Raw genomic sequence first — 21,525 nt, 5'->3', positions numbered from 1 at the left:
TTTATGTGTCCATGCACACTTACAGCGACTTACTCGTTTTACATAATACTAAAATATAAATAATTATTATACTTGCTGTTGTCTGCGGTTTGAGGTTGAGAAAAATGTTGAACTGCTGGCGTTAGTCGAGCTGAAAGCTTTATGACGTAACCTCTCGGTCAAAATTGTATTGCATTATAATTGTTTGTAATTGTTCTTTTTATTTCAAAGCTAGCACTTATCGCATATATCGGGTAGGTAATTGCATTTAACACAGCACACACACGAAAGTATAGTTTGCGACACGTTCCACAAATCACGCGGCTGAGGCGTGCAAGCGCACATGACCACCAAAAATAGAAATCCATCTCATCGGGTTAACAGAAATAAGCTTTGGAGGTTTGCGCAATCGCTTGGTTTGTCGCGGAGCGCTGTGACCCAACGCAGGAGTGCTCATATTGGCTGGAACGTGAATTTCTGGACATTGATGTGGTTCTATACAGCTTCATCGGAAGCGTGTCGACGGCCTAATTGGTCGATATGACGTCATCAGATTGGACTTGGGGAAACACTTTACCATGAAACGTTCCGACTGCCAAAACAATACTCAATAGTGGCAGAAACCATCCGCGTCCATCCTGGTTGTGTCTCGGGCCCATGTATAAAGTATAGCGTGGATATCCAGCTTTAAAAAATGATATCTTGGATTTTCGTGTCGGCGTTACTAGCTTACGTTGCATCACGACTGTTGGTAAAGGCAACAAACAATCAAATTTTAAGCGCGTGGTTTTCGATGAGACCGGATCTTTTCCACTTTTCTTTCGAAGTAATGCCGAAGCGATTTGTTGCACTTGTAAACTCAGACTGGTGAGTGGTGATTGAACTGAAATTGACAAATTGAAAAGTGCCCATCACCTTTCCAGTCGGTTTGCTGCTAAAGCAGGTGTCGCTTTAGTTCGACTGAACTAAGCAATTAGTATAATTAATGGTCGGCCAGCAAAATAAATTTCATGCCAAAAAGACACTTTTACACATTTCCAGTGCGAAAATTATAGCAGAAGCCTCTTTCTGGATTTTGGCTGTAGTTGCGTTGACAATTTTGTCAGTGATTTTGACACTTTCGTAATGGCGTTCGTAAAAAATTCCAATTGGCAAAGAAGGATCGAAATGATTCAGAACTGTGTCAGCTGACAACCATTCCTTAAGGTTGCAAACTGCAGCATCTTCGTGCCTGCCGCAGTTCCACGTAACCTTTTACCTGGTAAATCAACACAGGTTCTGCAACACCAATTTCGATGACAAGCGAATTTCGGCTTGCTGTAGAATTGCACTCAACCAAGAAATGGACCTGAAATGGCACATTTTTCGGTTGCGATATATTGACAACCGTATCCAATTTGGAACCATTGAAAATACCTTCCCTGGACAAAATGTGGCCAAAGTATTCCACTTGTGATAATGCAAATTCTCTAAACCAGTGCTTTTTACAGACTGTCACACTTTTTTGTAGAAAGCTTCACCAATAAAAGCTGTATAACCCGTATTCTATGCTGCAGTATCACAAAAGGAATTTCAGTAACGCAGGAGTGTTTCGTGAGAAATCTTTATAATTATAAAGCAAACCGCTCTACAGAGTGAGTTGCAATCAAGTCAAACATTGTACGCTCGAACGTTTTTGTAAAGCTCAAACCAGGCCCGGAAGGACTTATTCAACCATGACACACGAACCTGACCCAATAAGCCACAAGTACGAAATAAGCTTAAAACTGTTTACCGCTCAGTGCAAAAATGCATCATTATGCTTCAACTAAGTGGGCTAAGCGTCAGAGGAAAATACGACCCAGATTATAATTTTGTGCGGTCTGCAACGTAAAGGCGTCAATACGATTGGCCTTTATGCTATAGTCGGGTCTCCTATAGTCTGGTTTGGTTAAAGGAAAATTATATGCGCTGATTTAGACATATAACTATTTAACAACATTATCCAAAATGCACAACAATTCCAAACTTTCGAGAACCGGTGACGTACTCGACAAAATTGGGACGATGTGCACAAATAGTGTTGATTTGCTTTGTCTTTTACAACATTTCCATGACAACGTTTCAGGCGCAGTACCGTGACGTTGTAAAACGTTATCTGTCAGACGTTCTGGGGATTGGCTAAGGCGACGCGTACAAGGGTCGAGCGATTTGGGATTTGCTGATGGTGCAGGTGTGCAGGTCCTGTGGTGATGAGAATTAGTCTACGTCTACTAACGGTGCCGGTGCTTAGTTGTCTGCGCAGTAACATTTTATGAAAAATTGATGGCCCTGCTGGGTGACGAAAATGTGATTTGCAATTTACAGGCATGCAATAAAACTGAATGTGTTAGACATGTGATGCAACAGGTAGCTGGTAAGATTAGAAAGTGCTCAGTTTTGATATATGTGACTAATGTAATAATGTAAACCTTTTGTTGAAGTTGTGGGTATAATTTCCATGTAGCAATTGGCTTGAAAGTTTCGAAACCAAGTTGTTGATAGTATTTAATGTGCCAAGAGAGTCCTTATTTGGAGTTTTTTTTAGGTCCAATACGCAACCAGACAGTTTTTCGTATTTACCACAACATGCATATGACTGTCTGGTCACAAAACGGACATGGAAACGCGAGAGGTTTTGTGCCTATTCGTTTACATGGCCATGAAATCATAGTATTTGAGTACCGGAACGTTATAGAGAATATTGTTAAATTAGCTTGAACAACAAGACGAGGGTCGCATGTTCCAGCAGCCTTAAAAATAATTGGTTCAGTTCTTGCAGTTCTCAAGGTTTATGCGATATTTGGTTTCATGAAACAACACCGCATACACACAAATATCGGCTTTTACGCGTTATAAATGAATAGCCCACACCGTTAAAACTTTTGGCACTAAAAAAAATATGTATTCTAAAATATGTAATGCTACCATTGTGCTGGACAATTTTGTGAGTGTTTGTGAAACCAAATATAAAAAAATGTCGTAAACAAAAAAGACTCTTTATCGTGCGATTGTCATTCGAACCATAACATGTTACCCATCTGCACAACAGATTTTCATATCCACACTGGTGGTTCTACAGGTTGAAAAGCACGAATAAAACCGTTTCGAAATTCCTCCAAAACAAATCTTTTGGTGGATATACGCGGTAACTTTTCACACACATCGCAGAAATCTGTGTGAGCGCACGAACTGAAACTTTCCACATGATTGAACACTAAGCGCCAAGGCATCTTGTTACCGCTTTAACAATCGTGTAGTTTTCTGAACTACAGGCAACAACTCGAAGGAAACAAACGAAATATCTTTGGCAAAATTGAGCAAAAAAAGTGAAGGACTTATTTCACCTTAGAGGTCTGCGCAAAGTTTGGGGCGTGTACAATCTAACTTCTATAAATTGTGTTTTATTTGAGACAATTAGTCGTAGGATCAACATGTATTCACTGTTACTTGTTTCTGCGTGTATGGCTATTGCATGTCAAGCTCAGACACCGAGTCAAACTTATTCCCATTCAAACCAACTTGATAATGCAGGAAATATGTTTCTCTATTGGAATTTCAACACAAGCTTCATCACATTGGAGGTGAGTTCGATTTACAAGTTCTATTAAACACAAGGCCTTTGAGAGGAATACGAATTGTTTGTGCGGTCTAAATGCTGGCTCAGAGGGGAAATCTTGTGGCCCGTAGAGAATATCAGAATGTTCATCATCCATCATCGTTTCGATTATAATTTTATGTAATATTTTAATACACATTGTTTGGTAGCAATTTGTAGTCAAATTGTCATACTTTCGGTATACACCATATTATGTGAAGTGCACACTGCGATGTTGGCAATCTAAAAAAAAAAAAAATACTCCTTCAAGCAATGCTATCGTAAATGATCCGAAAACGATGTAATTTTACAGCTTCATGGACAAACTACTGGATGGATCGGTGTGGGGTTTTCCCCAAGTGGAAGCATGATTGGAGCCGACATGATCGTGGGTTGGGTGAAAAGTGGAGTCACCACAATTACCGTGAGTGCCTCTATGTTGCAAATACATTGGACAAGTTAGGAAAATTGTGTAAATTTTCGTCGTAGGATCGGCACGCCACTGCCAACACATTTCCGCCAATGGACAGTAAACAAAACATCGATGTCTTGTCGGGCGGCGAAAGCAACGGATGGACATGGATTAAGTTCACGAGACAACTTGCAGCTTGCGAAACTCCCCAAGACGTTGCCATCACAGTAGGTTTTGAAGTATAATAGGACATAATGGCTAGCACTGATTAACCGGGATCATTGGACAACTTTGTCTCTTCAAAAATATTGTAACTCGACACTGAAAACATATGAGATCTTAATAGTTTTCTTGTATTGTTGAGGAGATATAGAGAGTGAAAGTTGACACTGCAGACAAACGAGATCCTGATAGTTTACTTGGACTGTAGCAGGAATTTTTTGGTCTTACAATAATTTCTCCTCTTCATTTTACACGATCCATAGCAAGTAACTTTACAATCAAAATATCAAACATGACTTGCGTTCATCTGTCGAAGCAATGTAATTTTGTGTCGTAGCCAGAGTTACTTGTTTTTATGTGTTGGAAAATAAAAAATTTTCGTCATATTCTCATGTATCAATGGGTCGAACCACTACCAATGAAAAAACGAAATCACAAAATTTTAATTTTCGGTGACAATCGTCATGTGTTTAAAGTGGGTCCACAGGCGAATGTTACACAGCGAGTCCAGTTACGGTATAGACCAAACGCAAAAAAATCAGTTGCTCATTGTGAATATACTTTCTTTTTACCTGCGGTAAATTTGACAGACGCAGGGCCACAGTTTGGAAACCCTCATTCAAATAAATGCCACAATAACTGTGCATCAAACATTTTTGGGACGGATAACTGAACAGTAGCTGAAACCGAAAAACAATTGTTTTGGTATTTTTTAGTATCTCGGTTTTCGAATTAAGGTTTCACAAAAACGATCGGCATTGACGTATACAAATAGTTTTGGATGAAGATTCAAGTGTTTGTGGCGCAATAAATATCAATTGTCGGGAATATACTTTTATAAGACGATATTATTTGCAGAGCGACACCATAAAAGTAATCTACGCCTATGGAGCCAGCGACCCTACTGGTAACGACATTGTGGGAGCCAATTATCACGGAACCAATAGAGGTACAATCCTAACGTTAACATAGTGCAACCAAATCGTTAAAGGAAGACATTTGCAGGAACAAAAAACGTAATTTTTACGGAATCCGCCGATGCGAACTCAGTGGCGCCACCTTCCGGTGAAACTACCGAGACCTTTACAGTGCGAACTGGTGGCGTGACTATCCCAACCGCACGGACCTATTACAGTTGCCATCTTGTGGCATTTCCAACTGTTCCATCGAAACGACATATTGTGAAGGTAAGAAAAACGAAAAAAAAACATCGTATGAGATAGAATAAATCCTTAAAGGTCTTATAAAAACAATCACGTATCCATTGTCACAATCGTACGATGCACAAAGAGCTATAAGTCCTGGGCACACAATTTGAAAACATTATTACTTGTGCGGCCTATGCTTGCTGTTGTGTTTTCATCGAACTCTTTACTTCGTTTCTACCAGATTTCCCCACTTGTGCAAAGCGGCAATGAGTTGTACGTTCATCACCTCCTCATATATCAATGCGTCGACCCACTACCGGTGAGAAAACAGAAACACTAAATTTGAATTTTTGTTCACCAACATTATGTGTTTAGAACGGAACCATCGTAGGATCTGAAGGCGAATGTTATACAGCCAACGCCCCAATACATGACTCAATGTGTCGACATGTTATATTCGGATGGGCTATTGGTGGAGAGGTGATTCCATCATATATGCATGCCGGAGAAATTTATCTTGTGTTAAATACATCTGAGATTTTATCTAGTCAAATCAACACATGTATTTCTGGTATAAATTTCTATTGAACATACGATAATTTACTATGGATAAGTTTTGCATCCATTTTACACGTCTTCGTTTTACTTGAAGGAATTTGCATTTCCTACTGACGTTGGATTTCCATTTGGCGAGGCAGGCGACCCCAAAAACGTTGTGATTGAAATGCATTACGATAACCCCAATCTTACACCAGGTATATTTGCAGCAAAACGCTTCATGCACTGCTAAAAATTCATGCTTGTGACTAACAGGTGTTGTGGACAACTCTGGTTTGACGTTTCACTACACAAGCCAACTCCGAACACATGATGCTGGTGTCATTGAGGCAGGTCAGGCGGTAAATCCGATTGCTCACGTGATACCGCCAAATGCGACGTCGTTTCTGACGTATGGAGATTGCTCTGGGAATTGTCTACAAAGTGTAAGTGCAATTTATCAAATCACATATTTTTCCGAGAGAAAAGCGCGTGAATTTTCTCCATTCCCACAGCGTTGTATTGTCTCATGCCATAGTTTGTTTTTACAAACGTAAAAGCTTTGATTCATTCATTTGGCGTCTCCACGAAGTAATGTTGGGCCGTTTTTATTTATTTTATCTAAATATTACGCGAAAGTGATAAAAATGATGAGAATTATGACAACAAAGAGACTGGCCCATACTGTTGAAAACATTGACATGTTTTAAAATATTTCGGCAAGAGCTTATGACATCATCAGCTAAAAATAATCCACGCCGCTAACCTCATCTATGATTTATGACGTCAGTCAGGTCAGCAAATAATCTTGGAGCGAAACCAACCTCGCAAACCAAATCAACTGATGGTGGCGTACGCTTTTGTCGCTTAGTCTGGCCAATATACACTGTGTTACAATCATACGTCAGATTCATATTTCGTTTTGATACCTGGTGGTCAAAACCTATTTTCAGTTTTCATTATGAGTAACTCCGTAACAAGCGTTCCTAAGATAAGAATTATATTTTGATTTGGTAAATAGGCGATGACGGCAGCGGGAGAATCCAGCATTAAAATTTTCGCATCAATGTTGCATACGCACTTGTTGGGCAGAAAGGTTACTTTAAGACAAGTCAGGTAACGTTATGATAAAAAATACTGTGTTTTGTTGAAAAATGTCAAAGATCAACTTCAATGCTACAGAAATGGAGTGGAACAACCATACATAACCAAAGATGACACTTATGACTTTGACTTTCAAACGACCCGATATGTTTCACCGGAAAGAACAATTCTACCTGGAGATAACCTCCAAGTTCTTTGTGATTACGACAGTTCATCCAGAACCACTTTAACATACGTCAGTAATTTCGTTTTGTGAGAGAAAAGTTTATTGTACAATCAGAATGTTTTTACAGGGAGGACTTGATACTACAAGAGAAATGTGCCTGGCATTCATCCTGTATTATCCAAAGTTGCCTATCAGCTTTTGTCTTACAACTCCAACAGTAAATCCTGGCTTGTTTCAAGCCGTGGGTCTAACTGATGCCCAGATTGCCGACCTAATGTAAGAATACACAGCTAACTTTCACTTTCATCACAAAATATTTTTGTATTGCAGTTTTACTGGAACTCCATCCTTTACCGGTTCACTGGAAAACTTTACTTTTCAAAGTACTGGACAGACTCTTGAGGAATACTTAAATGCCGTACGCTTTCAATACTTCAATAAAAATTACTGTACAATAAAATAGACTAAATCACTAATAATTAAAAAAGGAATATAAATAACGTTTTGAAAGCCCACGACATTGTCTCAACGACATTAACATTTCAAACGAATTTTAGACTTGTTTCTAACTAACTTCTTATTGCAATTGGTAAAAGACTAATTTAAAGCAAAATACATGACAAAAACACACGCAATCAGTAACACGTATTTTGTGTTTTAATAATAACACCCAGTACCAAAATGCACCAGAAAACATTACTTTTTTTTATCTAGTTTAATTGGGATCAAAATCTTGCCACCGAGTTCAGTTTAAAAATGAATTTGAGACCAAAACGACAAATATGTAACAGCAACGTTTACGTGCTTCCTGGGGTAAGTAGGTTTTACATAATTTGCATTTTGTTTATATTTTTCACCATAACAAAATTCATTTATGGGGGCAAAGTTGGTCCGTGGCGCTTAACGGTTTTGGTTCAATGGCATCGCGACAAAGGCATGCCATGCGATAACTTGTTCTATTTTTAAATTGAAAAGTGACAAAAATCCGACTTCTGGGGTTAATGTGCAGCAGGGACAAACTTTAAACAAGAACCGACATTTATTTAAACTTTGTTGCGCTTTACCAAGCTTTATTAAAAGCAACGACTGTGTTATTAATAATGCAATTTGCTGATATGCTGAACCAAAAGCAAGATTACACCGAAAGTTTGCATCTACGGTTTATAAATAAAAAATAGGAAACGGATGAGTTGCTTTTCGAAGTTTCTTCTCACACGTAGTAACTATGCAATGGCATTTGAACATAAACAAACTAAACTTGGGAGTAAAATAACAACTAAATCACCATTTTGTTGTAAGGTTAAAACCTCTGTGTTGCCTTTGAATATCACCCAACCATACCATGAACCAGTACAAACCTGCTTTGTGCAAACAACAACTACATCAACAACTGCAACAACAACATCAGGAAAAGACAGTCCAAAATCAACAACTGGAATTTTTGTTTGTGCATCACTGCTTTTTAGTCTGGTGTGGTGTCAGTGAAGGTTGAAATTGTCGTAAAGTTTATTTTTGCACATAATATTTGAAGCACAATATCAGTAGCCTTGTATGTCGTATACTTCCATTACTTCTTCACCACACTTGTACGTCACGTATAAATTGTGTAAATTTTCTCCTAGGCATGCCTAGTAATTGATCTTTACAAGTTTTAAGTTTTTTTGGCGTGAACTGCAATTATGTGTTTCCAACAAAAAGTTTTGCTGGATAAAAGGGTTACGACTTTAGTTTCGTATCTCTGAGAAACATACAAACAGAAGTAGGACAAACAAGAGAGCAAAACCACTAATTTCATTGGAAATTAGGCCTACATTGGAATTTTAAACATGATATTTTCATAGATTATGTTTTTCTTATGGGTTTGTGCCAATCTTAAAAGTAAAGTCAACTACCACATATGACGCAATAATTATGTAATTATTCGTTGATTTTGAATAGCTCTGTTTTTTGCTTTTTGGTGCAACAAGGGAATAAAACTAGATATGCATTTCCTTAAGAGACATATAAATGCAATTCATGCGATAATACCATATCCTTTCCAGTTTTTCAATCAATGACTGGGTAACGGTATGCTCATTACCACTCATTGAAAGAGAAAATAGGTTGTTCATTTCCCGATCTTTTTTTATTGCAGTTTGTATGGATGAATGCCGTGTTCCGCTTTTTTGGAGCTTGGCAGTGAAACGAATTCATTATTATTAAAACCAAATGCATTTGTTGCCTACAGGTCATATAGCATGTGTTGCGTTTAACGCGTGTTCTTGTTACAACAGTTTAGAGTCGTCAGGGCGGTCGTTTGTAATTACTTGCACACGTTTGTGTTGTCCTTTTGTACGCGGGAAACCCGTCACAAATATAAACAATGCCAATATTACATTTTTCATATTAATATTCGCTGTATTCGCTACACATGTCACTGTCGCAAAGCTTGACGTTGTGCTGTGCGTAATTTTCAGCTACCAGTGCACTTATCAAGCGAACAAAATAGAATGAAATCACCAAGCACCAGAGTGCAAACACAGGATGCCCAGAGCAGAGGAAACGATTTACGAAGTTACATGCTGGACTAGGGCTATATATAGAACTCAACTGTTTATGTGGAAAAACAAAAGTTGCTTAACTCCAACATACACTAAACAATTTCCACAACTTTGCCTTTGTGGTGATGGCGTAACAGTTTAACATTATTGCACTAAGTTACCTTCGTTGCAGTAGCTCCCAGACGATTGTATGACGTAACAATAGAACAAAGTTGCATAATTATTTGGCAGGAAGTGGTTTATCTTTTTTTTTTGTCACAACAGTTCATTGTGAGCGCATATTATTATTCACTTGCTGTTAATGTTTTGAGACAGATTTGTTTGTGCAACAACAGTAGTTAAAGTGCATGTGACAAGGAAAACTAAAACATATTAATAATTAAACCAAAAAATAGTCATAATTTTAAAACATGTTTTGTGAAAAAAGTAGCTTGCTACGGCGACTGTTTTTTGAAGTACAGCTGATTCAAGTCACGTTTTTAAACCGTTGCGAACGAATTCGTGCAAAAGCGAGATTATTTTTGCGTGACATCAAGGCGCCCTAATTGTGCGAGTGCTGGCAGCAAGCTTTACGCGTGAATGGAAAACATTGTAAAACTGGTTTGGTATAGTATTGCATTAAACAAGGCGCAACAAGTGAACAAGTGCAACAAACGGATTTTGATATTAATTTGATCTGCAGACAGATGGTCGCTGTTTAGACCTATTAAGTCTTATTTAGTTGCGTAATGATTAAACAGTTACTGAGACAGGGTGTTCTTGTGGTTAAGGAATGTATTATCGGTAACGTGATGCATGAACTTTTGAAAACACGACAGAGACAAACTGTCAATTAGGCATTTTCGTTTTGTCCACTCACAGCAAAAGATAGAAGTAATTTAATGTTGAGGCTTGCAAAAATCGCCGAGAATCGTCGACCTGATTAGCTGATTATGCAGCGTATAGTTATTCTGTCATCGTCACTTTTTTGGGGGCTGTAGGGTACAGAGTAATATCGTTGCTGCTATACCGTTTCGTGTACTGATCATCAGGGGGAAAATAAGCCTTTTGTTTGTGACCTCACAGTGACATATTTTTGTGTAATATAAAACCTTGTCCTGACCTTTGAGGTAACGTAATCTGTGGATTCTCCTATGTTTAAAACTATTGGATATCTGCAATATAAGGCGCCTATGTAAACAATGCATTATTTGACTCGATCGCCATGTGTGGCGTCAAATTCGCTTCAAAGAAAAGGTTTACGATTTTTCGTCTCCACTTATCGTGTAATTTTTTAGTTGACGTAGAACTAAAAAATAATGGAAACATTTTTGTGTATAAGCTGCAGACAGATGGACACTGTTTCGACCTAAAAGTTCTCATCAGTGCAGCTGGTGTGACTATAAGACGACTTTGCTGACCAAACGGCCAAGCAAAGACTTCCACTTTGTGGTGATTATACAATCACCGTCATCCGCTGGGCACCAAACTAGGTGCAACCTTACGGAGAAAACAAGGTGGAAACACTACGGCCAAACAAGCTCAACCAATAGTGCCGTCAGGCCCCGTGTCACAATAATCATATATGATTGAGGAAATATGTTTGTTGTAGATGTACCTTTAGTTTTACGCAAAGTTGCAATTATGCAAGATTTTAATTTTTTTTAGCAAACCACCCTTTTACTAGCAACAAGTGACAATTTCAATGTCTTCCTTTCGCCCAATCACAAGTCTACACAGTGCGGTCGTGAACAGTGGCACCATCAAAGAATCTCAGCAAGCTTACAATCTCTGGAGCAGAAATTACGACGAGGATGTGAAAACCTATTCTTACGTCATGCCCAAAGTAGTGGCAGAAGTTTGTGGCAATTTCATCTCAAATAAACGGGAAACTGCGATACTGGATCTTGGCGCTGGTAAGTGCATCTATAAACTGTTACACGTTTGTATATGGTTCATAGGCTTCGCAGCCAAGGCATTGCAGCCAAGCTGGATCAGCCACTTTTCCCGATAAGTCGGAGCGAGATCTGAAAAATCAAGCTCCCGGTGAGGTTTGAACTCACGACCCTGGGCTAACCACGTTTTGTATATGTCGCTAATCTCGTATTCTAAATTGTGTTGATTCAAAATTCGTCATCGGGTGTTAATGCTTTTACCGTGCAACAGAATAGATTGAAAGCTGAACCAGTTTGTATTCTGCGGTGCTATTTACGTGAATATGTTAAATAGGAACCGGATTATTTGGATATTATTTACGCAACAATGAAGGTTATGTTGGCAATATTGACATCTTGGATGCCAACATGGAAATGTTATACGTTGCATCCAAAAAGGGCTTAAACTTCAGGTGAGTAAAAAGCTTCGAAAACAAATCCTTTCTTGTACTTTGTGGTAAATATTTGTCCTCAGGTCCATCATTTGCCATCTAGTTAATGGTCCATTACCCATGCGTGAGGAAACGTATGATGCTGTTGTTTGCTTGGGTTCAATACTTCCTCAACATTGCCCACCGTCCACTATCGAGGTGAAATATTATTTGATTTCTAACTGCACGGTTGACTAACTTTTGTTTGTATTATAAATTTGTTTTCATACATATTTTGTTGCTAACGCTGCCAGGCATACTATTTGTAATTAAAAGCTCTTCTGGCAAAATAAAAACTTGTTTGTTTGTTCAAATAGTATGCCTGGCAGCGTTAGCAACAAACTATTGTTTTCATACAACTATAACTATTTAATTTTTGACATAGCTGTCTAGTCGCTGACAAAATATGATCTTCAGTTCGATTTGTTTCACAATTTCTTTGTACATTTAAACGCAGTATACTTTGTTATTTCTATGATCGAATTGGACTTTTCAGCCAAAATAGAAATGAAACATGTATTGTCCATTACCCCTATGTAATTCGTTGAAATTCGTATTTCCCGAACCTTTTGTGGTTGCGTAGCATTTCGAGGCAAAACAATGATGACACTTACCACCTAGTTGAGTGTTACAAAGTAACCTAGAGGATGAAGTATCGAACATTATGATGTCACATACGACATTTTAAAATTTAACTATATCTGCGAAATGCGGAAAGGTGCCCAAGTAATCCCAGGAATAAATCTTAAATTTTTATCCACTCCTGTCAACAGGCCATGCTGGATGTAATTAAACCGGACGGTTTCCTCATCTTTAACTTTCGACAATCCAATGATGAGAAATTCAATATTGCTGTTAGTGACACAATGCAACGACTCATTGACCAAAAGAAAATGGTGATTGTGGAGAAAAGCACACACGAAGTTTACAAAGACCACGGCGAGGTTGTTTTGTATGTTTGTAAGAAGTTGTAATACACAAGGTCTTGAAACAGCTGTCGGTATATGTATGGCTGCTCTGTGTGTTAAATAAATGGCAAATGTGTAATCAAATGTATTTTTTATTTGCAAATAAAAGAGTTATTTCGGAATTAATGTAAAAACTCCACCTAAATTGTGGATGTTAACATGATAAGAATTTGTTCGGTTGTCAATGTTTGTCCCACGTCCGAATTTGTGGTTGAGACAATTTCCCAAACATAACATAGGATATGGTATTATCCTTATCTACCCATGGTAGTAACTGCTATCGCCAAGTAATGGCTGGCTGTATTACTAAAATTTGATTGCCAAATAACAAATATATTTAACACTGAAAAAAAACAGTGTGCGGGCAAAGAAAGAAGCCCTTTTTGCGAACATGAAAATTGTTATTAGCGTTCAACTTTGTTTGCGGAAGTTTGTGTCGATTTTTTCTTGTGTGTTTAAGTAAAACTTTAAAATGTAAAGGTGTTTTAATGATACTACAGTGACATTCCACTTATTCGTACTTCAACTATAAATTCTGAGACAACATACGAACTAAAGCAACTCATGTTCATCACCTACAGATAATTGCTGTCCTCAATACTGCTGATCTAAGACAAAATAAGGCAGACAAGTTGCAAAAAGTCGATAATAAGTATTAATGTTAGTCGTTGGCCCAAATCTAAACGATGAACAAATTAAATGCCTACCTTATTTTCGATGTAACATTCAAGTTAGATATTTAACGAGCAAATCGAAACGAGCAAGCTCATCCAAACATATTTTTCCAATATAGACACCAGCAGAATATCAATATGTAGTTATCAGGCCACAAATGAGTGCATAGCATTCCGCATTGCAATTACACAAACAACATGTATTGTCCATGCACATTTAGAGCGACCTACTCAACCTCCTGGTTTTAAATAACACTCTACTTGGCTGTTGTGTGTGGTTTGAGTTGGGAAAGCGTTGAACTACTGGCGTTAGTCCAGTAAAACCTTGAAGACCTATTTTCTTGTTTCATTTGATGCTTTTTTTAGGCGCCATTAGTTACTTCCATGGGTAGATAAAGATAATACCAGAACCTTTCCAGTTTTTCAATCTTTTACCCCAATGACCACTGATGGGGTAACGGTATCGTCATTACCACAAATTTAGGTATTTCGTTGAAAGAGACAGGTTGTTCATTTCACGACCGCAAATTTTAATAAAAAAAAAATAAACGATTTTATTTATAATTGTTTATTGACCCAGCTTTGGTAGAAGCTCGAATGCTTTCTTCAGAATTGCTCCGATAGAAATTCGACTGGGACGGGAAAAGCGATTGAGCAATAAACTATTTGCGTGACTAAAAATTAAAATTTTAGATTTGTTGCGAAATATTAAACTAATCTGGATCTGTTGGAACCAAACCGTATCACGATATGTATTTCTATGTAAGTTCGACGATCATACACACAGCTCATTGATGCTCAATTCCGAAAAATATATTTCGCCTAACAAAGCATCACCAGTTTTTGCAGCTGTCGCAGGTGGAAAACAGAAACAAAGAAGTTAAGGTACGTAACGCAGTCTGAACAAATAAAACATTAAAAAAATGCCTTTCGTCGAAATATAAAACTAAATAAAATAAATTAAACCAAGTAGGTTTGCCTGTAAATGTTCTGCTAAATTGAATCCCGAGTCCTGTCAAAACTCTATGGCGATTAGGCAACAATTTTGCTGGAAAGCTTAGCTGTGATGGTTTAAATAGCAGTTTTCCCAGTGCCCCGAGAACGCTGACCAGCGGGCAAACTTATTCCAGGTAACTCTGTCTATATTCCAGCGACCTATTTTTTGTCTGTCCAACATACTGGGGTCCATGAAGCCACTTATATCCTATAATTGAGACATGTTAGTCGCTGACGCAACTTGATTGTGCCACTGGGGGTACGTATGATGGTGTTCGCGTGAATCATGAACTTGTGGTTACCATTTCTTTGATTTTTTGTTAACTATAAAATATATTCAGAATTTGATTAGCCAAATTTCGGTTCTTATAGCATATCACCATTTTTTCCTACGTGTTTAACGCTGGCAAATACGTTTTTAACAACGTACACAATTCGAAATATTGAAATTAGTAAGGAATGTTGTATGAAATTGAGTTTTAATGTATGAATAAATTCGAAGAAGGTTGACTATTTAAAATTTCATTTAAATTTATTTTTGCTGCGACTAAACCTTTGCACAATAGAAAGAAATATTAAAAAACATAACATTTAGGCTAAGGTAAAAATGCACATTTAAATGTTACGGTCAAGTGCTCAACTACAACTGTCGAAGATAACTTGTTTCGTTTCCCGATTTTAGCTTTTTGACGCGCGTTATTCGAGAAAGAAAAATGAAACTTCACTTTCACAATCACAAACCAATAACGCATGACCTAAAATTTTGTAAGGAAGCACTCAAAACTTAAACATTTGTTTAAAGACATCAGACCTAGTTTTTGTTTATTGTTGACCACTTTCAGACCAATGTTTTTCTTGCAATACAAAATAGGCCAGGCGGATGGACAGAAAATACAAATCACAGGTTCATTCACGACGCCCCGAAGCATTAAAAGCGGCGCACAGAACCCCATGCTACGTACGGCATCTCACAATGTCTGGCGGATGAATAAAAATTTCCACAAGATTTGATTGCCAAAAGTATTTTTTTAGCAAATCACTATTTAAGCGAAAAGTGACAATTTCAATGTCTTCGTTTCGCCCAGCCTCAAGTCTACACAGTGCGGTCACAAACAGTAGCACCATCAAAGAATCTCAGCAAGCTTAGAATCTCTGGAGCAGAAATTACGACGAGGATGTGAAATCATCTTCGTACGTCATGCCCAAAGTAGTGGCAGAAATTTGTGGCAATTTCATCACAAATACACGGGAAACTGCGATATTGGATCTAGGCGCTGGTAAGTGCAGCTATAAACTGTAAGTCGTTTGTATATGATGTCATCTTTTCACCCGCGAGCAAACCGCTGACGCAACAATTTTCGTTGCTACAGTTTAACTGCTGCTGTGCTTCTGTGTTTTTATTTGGTTTGGCACAGGATGGCGGTCTGGAGGTTAAATGTGTACATGCTAGTCTTGATGTGTGCCATGGATGCTAATCACTACGATTACTCTTGTTGTTTTTAGAATACTGAGGATGCCGCATAGGCGAAAAATATATGTTTAAAAATACATCTTGGTTGGTTGATTAAGTAGAAATCTGGGCCAGTCCTAGTTATCACTTTTTGAAAGAATTTAAACGCTTTAATCCCAAAACCAATCCAAGTCGGCAGTGGGAGATCCACGCTTTTTTATCAACGTTTTTATATGACGCTAATCTCGTCTTCTTTGTTAGAAATTGTCTTGATTCTTCCGATTATAAAACTACGCATGGGGTGATTATACTTTTACCGTGCAACAAAATACACCAAAGGCTGAACCTAGTGTGTATTCTGCGGTACTATTTACGTGAATATGTTAAATAGGAACCGGATTACTTGGATATTATTTACGCAACAATGAAGGATATGTTGGCAATATTGACATCTTGGATGCCAACATGGAAATGTTATACGTTGCTCCCAAAAAGGGCCTAAACTTCAGGTGAGTAAAAAGCTTCGAAAACAGGGTTGGGAGAGTTTTCTGTCTCCAAAAACGACAATCTGTCGTTTTTGGAGATAAAACTTCTTGTACTTTGTGGTAAATATTTGTGCTTAACCGTAGGTCCGTCATTTGCCATCAGGTTAACGGTCCATTGCCCATGCGTGACGAAACGTATGATGGTGTAGTTTGTTTGGGATCAATACTTCCTCAACATTGCCCACCGTCCACCATCGAGGTGAATATTATTTGATTTATTACTGCAAGGTTGACTGCTTGTGATTGTATTTATATTTTTGTTTATACAACTATAACTATCTAATTTTTGAAAAAGCTATCTAGTTACTGACAAAATATGAACTTTTATAATGTTTTTGTATATTTTACGCAGTGTTTGACCGAGTTTGTCTTTTCAGCTAAAATGCTCAAGATCCCCAGAAATCAAACATGCATTTTAATTGTCCATTACTCCCCATGTAATTCGTATAAATCTGCTGTAATTTTTCTTCCACTCTTGTCAACAGGCCATGCTGGATGTAATTAAACCGGGCGGTTTCCTCATTTTTAACCTTCGACAAACCAGTGATGAGAAATTCGATATTGCTGTTAGTGACACAATGCAACGACTCAGTGATCAAAATAAAATGATTGTTTTGGAGAAAAGTACGCATGCAACTCACAAGGACTCCAGTGAAACTGTCCTGCACGTTTCGATAAAGAAGTAACTCGCAAGATGTCGATACTTGTTGAAAACTGTTCACGTTGTTCTTGTAGCGTGTTTTGCATGATTGATTGTAGAACGTGGTAAAAACCCTTGTTAAAGTGATACTCTGTGTGGTAAAGGACGTGTTATTGTTTGTTTGCACTGTTATTCCGTTCTGTTTATGTTGGGTAAGTAATTACAAGAATACATGGTGTCAGAAGTGGGATTTGAGCCCACACATCAATTCGGTGACCAGAACAGTACGGTACGGCAAAATACAGATAAATGTATTTTTCAGCAAAACGAATCGGTTTCTTAAGTCATATTATTAATGAAAATCCAAATCCTTCAAAAACAGAATCAGTAGTGTCCATGAAACCTCCTCGAACTAAATTGCGCAGGTTTTTGGGTTGAGAAAATCAACTCGCTAAATTTGTTCCCCGTTTGGCAGACATATAATCGACCTATTTTTTGTCTGTCCAACATACTGGGCTCCATGAAGCCACCTAAATCCTACAATCTCAACTTGATTGTGCCGCTGGGGGTACGTATGACGGTGGTCGCGTGAATCATGAACTCGTGGTTTCCATTTCTTTGATTTTTTATTAATTATAAAATATATTCAGAATTTGATTAGCAAAATTTCTGTTCTTTTAGCATACCATTATTTTTTGATATGCGTTCAACGCTTGCAAACACGTTTATAACAACTTACGGAATTCGAAAAATACAATTAGTAAGGAATATTGAATAAAATTGAATTTAAATGTATAAATAACTTGGAATAAAAAAGGATGACTATTTTAAATTTCCTTTAAATTTATTGTTGCTGTGACTTAACCTTTGCAAAATAGAAAGAAATATTAAAAACACAACATTCAGGCTAATTTATTACATGTTTTTTTTGCTTTAATGCACATTTAAATGTTACGGTCAAAGTGCTCAACTACAACTGTCGAAGATAACTTGTTTCGTTTCCCGATTTTAGCTTTCTGACGCGCGTTATTCGAGAAAGAAATATGAAACTTCGCTTCCAACTATCACATAACAATAACGCGTGTCCTAAAATTTTGTAAGGACGTACTCAAAAGTGTAAACCTTTGTTTAAATTCATCGGACCAACGTTTTTGTTTTTTGTTGACTACTTTTAAACCATTTTTTATTGCAATAAAACATAGGCCTGGCAAAATAAACGAAGGACAAAAATAAAAATCACATGTTCATTCATGACGCCTCGAAGCATCAAAGTGCATGTGACTCGAAAAAATGAAACATGTTAATAATTAAACGAAGAGATAGTCATAACTTTAAAATATTTTTGGCGGAAAAAGTTGCTTGATACGACGACTGGTTACTGAGATACAACTGATCAAAGTCGCATTTTCACCGCTGCCAACGAAATCGTGCGAAAGCGAGATTATTGTTCCGTAACGTCATAGAAGGCGCTTTGGTCATGCGAGTGTTGGCAGCAAACCTTATGCGTAGGAATGGAATACATTGTAAAACTGGTTTTATATAGTATTGCATTAAACAGGGGACAACAAGTGTAACGAAATGAAACGAAGAGATAGTCATAATTTTAAAACATTTTCTGCGAAAAAAGTAGCTTGATACGGCGACTTGTTTCTGAGATACAGCTGATTCAAGTCACGTTTAAACCGTTGCGAACGAAATCGTGCAAAAGCAAGATTATTTTTGCGTGACATCAAGGCGCCCTAATTGTGCAAGTGCTGGAAGTAAGCTTTACGCGTAGGAATGGAAAGCATTGTAAAACTGGTTTATTATAGTTTCGCATTAAACAGGGCACAACAAGTGAATAAGTTCAACAAACGGAGTTTGATGTTAATTTGAGCTGCAGACAGATGGCTGCTGCTTCGACCTATGAAGTCTTAATTAGTTAAGTTATGATGAAACAGTTACTGAGACAGGGTGTTATTGTGGTTAAGGAATGTATTATCGGTAACGTGATGCATGAAATTTTGAAATACGACAGAGACAAACCGTCAATTAGGCATTGTCAAAAGATATAAGTAATTTAATTTTAGAGCTGGCAAAGACCGCTGAGAAACGCCGACATAATTAGCTGATTATGCAACACAGTTGTTCTGTCATGATCATTTTTTTGGCTGTAGCGTTGCCTACGAGTGTGCGTCATAATTGAATTGATTAATTTACCACAATCAACCACTAATGTATTTTTCGCAATATAGTTTGTAACTAGAAATGTTGGAATCATCAAATTAAAGTTAACACATGGGTGAGGTTTTTTTGTATCTGCATGTATTTGCAGTTCACTCGAACAATAATTCCGTGTGTGTTTCAGTTGATCTTACAATGTCCGGCAGATAAATAACAATTATGCAAGATTTGACTGCCAAATGTCTTTTTTTCAAGCAAACCACACTTTTAATAGCAGCAAATGACAATTTCAATGTCTTCGTTTCGCCCAATCACAAATCTACACAGTGCGGCCGTGAACAGTAGCACCATCAAAGAATCTCAGCAAGCTTACAATCTCTGGAGCAGAACTTACGACGAGGACGTGAAAATCTCTTCATACGTCTTGCCAAAAGTAGTGGCAGAAGTTTGTGGCGATTTCATCCCAAATAAAGAGGAAACTGCGATACTGGATCTTGGCGCAGGTAAGTGCAGCTGTAAACTGTAAGACGTTTTGTATATGTCGCTAATCTCGTATTCTTAGTTAGAAATTGTGTTGATTCAACATTCGTCATCGGGTGTTTATACTTTTACCGTGCAACAGAATAGATTGAAAGCTGAACCAGTTTGTATTCTGCGGTGCTATTTACATGAATATGTTAAATAGGAACCGGATTATTTGGATATTATTTACGCAACAATGAAGGTTATGTTGGCAATATTGACATCTTGGATGCCAACATGGAAATGTTATACGTTGCTTCCAAAAAGGGCTTAAATTTCAGGTTAGTAAAAATCTTCGAAAAAAAATCCAGAAGTCTTATTGGTGCTAGAACACAATCTGTCGTTTATGGAGATAAAACTTCTTGTACTTTGTGGTAAATATTTGTGCGTAACCGCAGGTCCGTCTTTTGCCATCAGGTTAATGGTCCATTACCCATGCGTGACGAAACGTATGATGCTGTTGTTTGCTTGGGTTCAATACTTCCTCAACATTGCCCACCGTCCACTATCGAGGTGAAATATTATTTGATTTATAACTGCACGGTTGACTAACTTTTGTTTGTATTATAAATTTGTTTTCATACAACTATAACTATCTAATTTTTGACATAGCTAACAAAGTATGATCTTCAGTTTGATTTGTTTCTTTGTAAATTTAACGTAGTACTTTTTTTATTTCTATGATCGAATTGGACTTTTCAGCCAAAATAGAAATGAAACATGTATTGTCCATTACCCCTATGTAATTCGTATAAATCCGTAATTCCCGAACTTTTTGTGGTTGCGTAGCATTTCGAGGCAAACAATTTCGACGCGTACCACCTAAGTATTGAACATTTTGATGTCACATACGATTTTTTAAAATTTAACTATATCTGCATATTGCGGAAAGGTGCTCAAGTAATTCCAGGAGTAAATCTTAAATTTTTATCCACTTTTGTCAACAGGCCATGCTGGATGCAATTAAACCGGACGGTTTTCTCATTTTTAACTTTCGACAATCCAAGGATGAGAAATTCAATATAGCTGTTAGTAACACAGTGCAACGACTCATTGATCAAAAGGAAATGGTGATTGCGGAGAAAAGCATACACGAAGTTTACAAAGACCACGGCGAGACTGTTGTGTATGTCTGTAAAAAGTTGTAATACACAAGGTCTTAAAACAACTGTCGGTATAATATAGATCTCCTGTTGCATTGTTGCTGCCTCAGTGTGTTAAATTAATAGCAAGTGTGCAATCAAATGTATTTTGGAAATTGTCTGTTAAATTGCCCAAATTTTGCCAACAAAAGAGTTATTACGGAATTAATGAAAAAGGCACCTTTATTGTAGATGTTATCGTGAAAAGAGTGTGTTCGGTTGTCAATGTTTGTCCCACGTCTTAATTTGTGGTTGAGACAGTTTCCCAAACATCACATAGGGTATGGTATTATCTTTATCTACCCATGGTAGTAACTGCTATCGCCAAGTAATGGCTGGCTGTATTACTAAAATTTA

At 37.5% G+C, this 21,525-nt stretch overlaps 2 protein-coding genes across 2 annotated transcripts; both read left to right on the top strand.

The window, feature by feature from the left end:
- Positions 1-3,414: 3,414 nt before the first annotated feature.
- Positions 3,415-9,413, top strand: LOC145894434 (DBH-like monooxygenase protein 1). The gene is made up of 15 exons (XM_082983026.1): positions 3,415-3,581; positions 3,909-4,019; positions 4,085-4,234; positions 5,088-5,178; positions 5,235-5,416; positions 5,619-5,696; positions 5,753-5,857; positions 6,030-6,132; positions 6,191-6,360; positions 6,936-7,030; positions 7,097-7,253; positions 7,312-7,460; positions 7,515-7,602; positions 7,899-7,997; positions 8,484-9,413. The coding sequence occupies exons 1-15, from the start codon at positions 3,432-3,434 to the stop codon at positions 8,667-8,669; spliced, it is 1,914 nt and encodes a 637-aa protein (XP_082839152.1). The 5' UTR covers positions 3,415-3,431; the 3' UTR covers positions 8,670-9,413.
- A 1,704-nt stretch (positions 9,414-11,117) lies between these two features.
- On the top strand, positions 11,118-21,174 carry LOC145895756 (uncharacterized). Its single transcript, XM_082984538.1, has 8 exons — positions 11,118-11,619; positions 11,933-12,050; positions 12,113-12,227; positions 12,842-13,020; positions 19,832-20,007; positions 20,190-20,307; positions 20,425-20,539; positions 20,974-21,174. The coding sequence occupies exons 1-8, from the start codon at positions 11,409-11,411 to the stop codon at positions 21,172-21,174; spliced, it is 1,233 nt and encodes a 410-aa protein (XP_082840664.1). The 5' UTR covers positions 11,118-11,408.
- The last annotated feature ends 351 nt before the right edge of the window (positions 21,175-21,525 follow it).

This window comes from Ascidia mentula, chromosome 3, assembly GCF_947561715.1.
Source record: "Ascidia mentula chromosome 3, kaAscMent1.1, whole genome shotgun sequence".
NCBI classification, from domain to species: domain Eukaryota; kingdom Metazoa; phylum Chordata; class Ascidiacea; order Phlebobranchia; family Ascidiidae; genus Ascidia; species Ascidia mentula.
Note: the sequence above shows the minus strand (reverse complement) of the source record. Positions and strands in the feature narration are given on the sequence as shown.

Bases quoted from the DNA above. Each gene is read 5' to 3' on its own strand.
- LOC145894434 (XM_082983026.1), top strand. From the start codon at position 3,432: ATGTATTCACTGTTACTTGTTTCTGCGTGTATGGCTATTGCATGTCAA. The intron at 6,361-6,935 runs GTAAGTGCAATT...TTTGGTAAATAG, and splicing joins CTGGGAATTGTCTACAAAGT to GCGATGACGGCAGCGGGAGA. The intron at 7,254-7,311 runs GTCAGTAATTTC...ATGTTTTTACAG, and splicing joins CCAGAACCACTTTAACATAC to GGAGGACTTGATACTACAAG.
- LOC145895756 (XM_082984538.1), top strand. From the start codon at position 11,409: ATGTCTTCCTTTCGCCCAATCACAAGTCTACACAGTGCGGTCGTGAAC. The intron at 12,228-12,841 runs GTGAAATATTAT...TCCTGTCAACAG, and splicing joins GCCCACCGTCCACTATCGAG to GCCATGCTGGATGTAATTAA. The intron at 20,308-20,424 runs GTTAGTAAAAAT...GCGTAACCGCAG, and splicing joins AAAAAGGGCTTAAATTTCAG to GTCCGTCTTTTGCCATCAGG.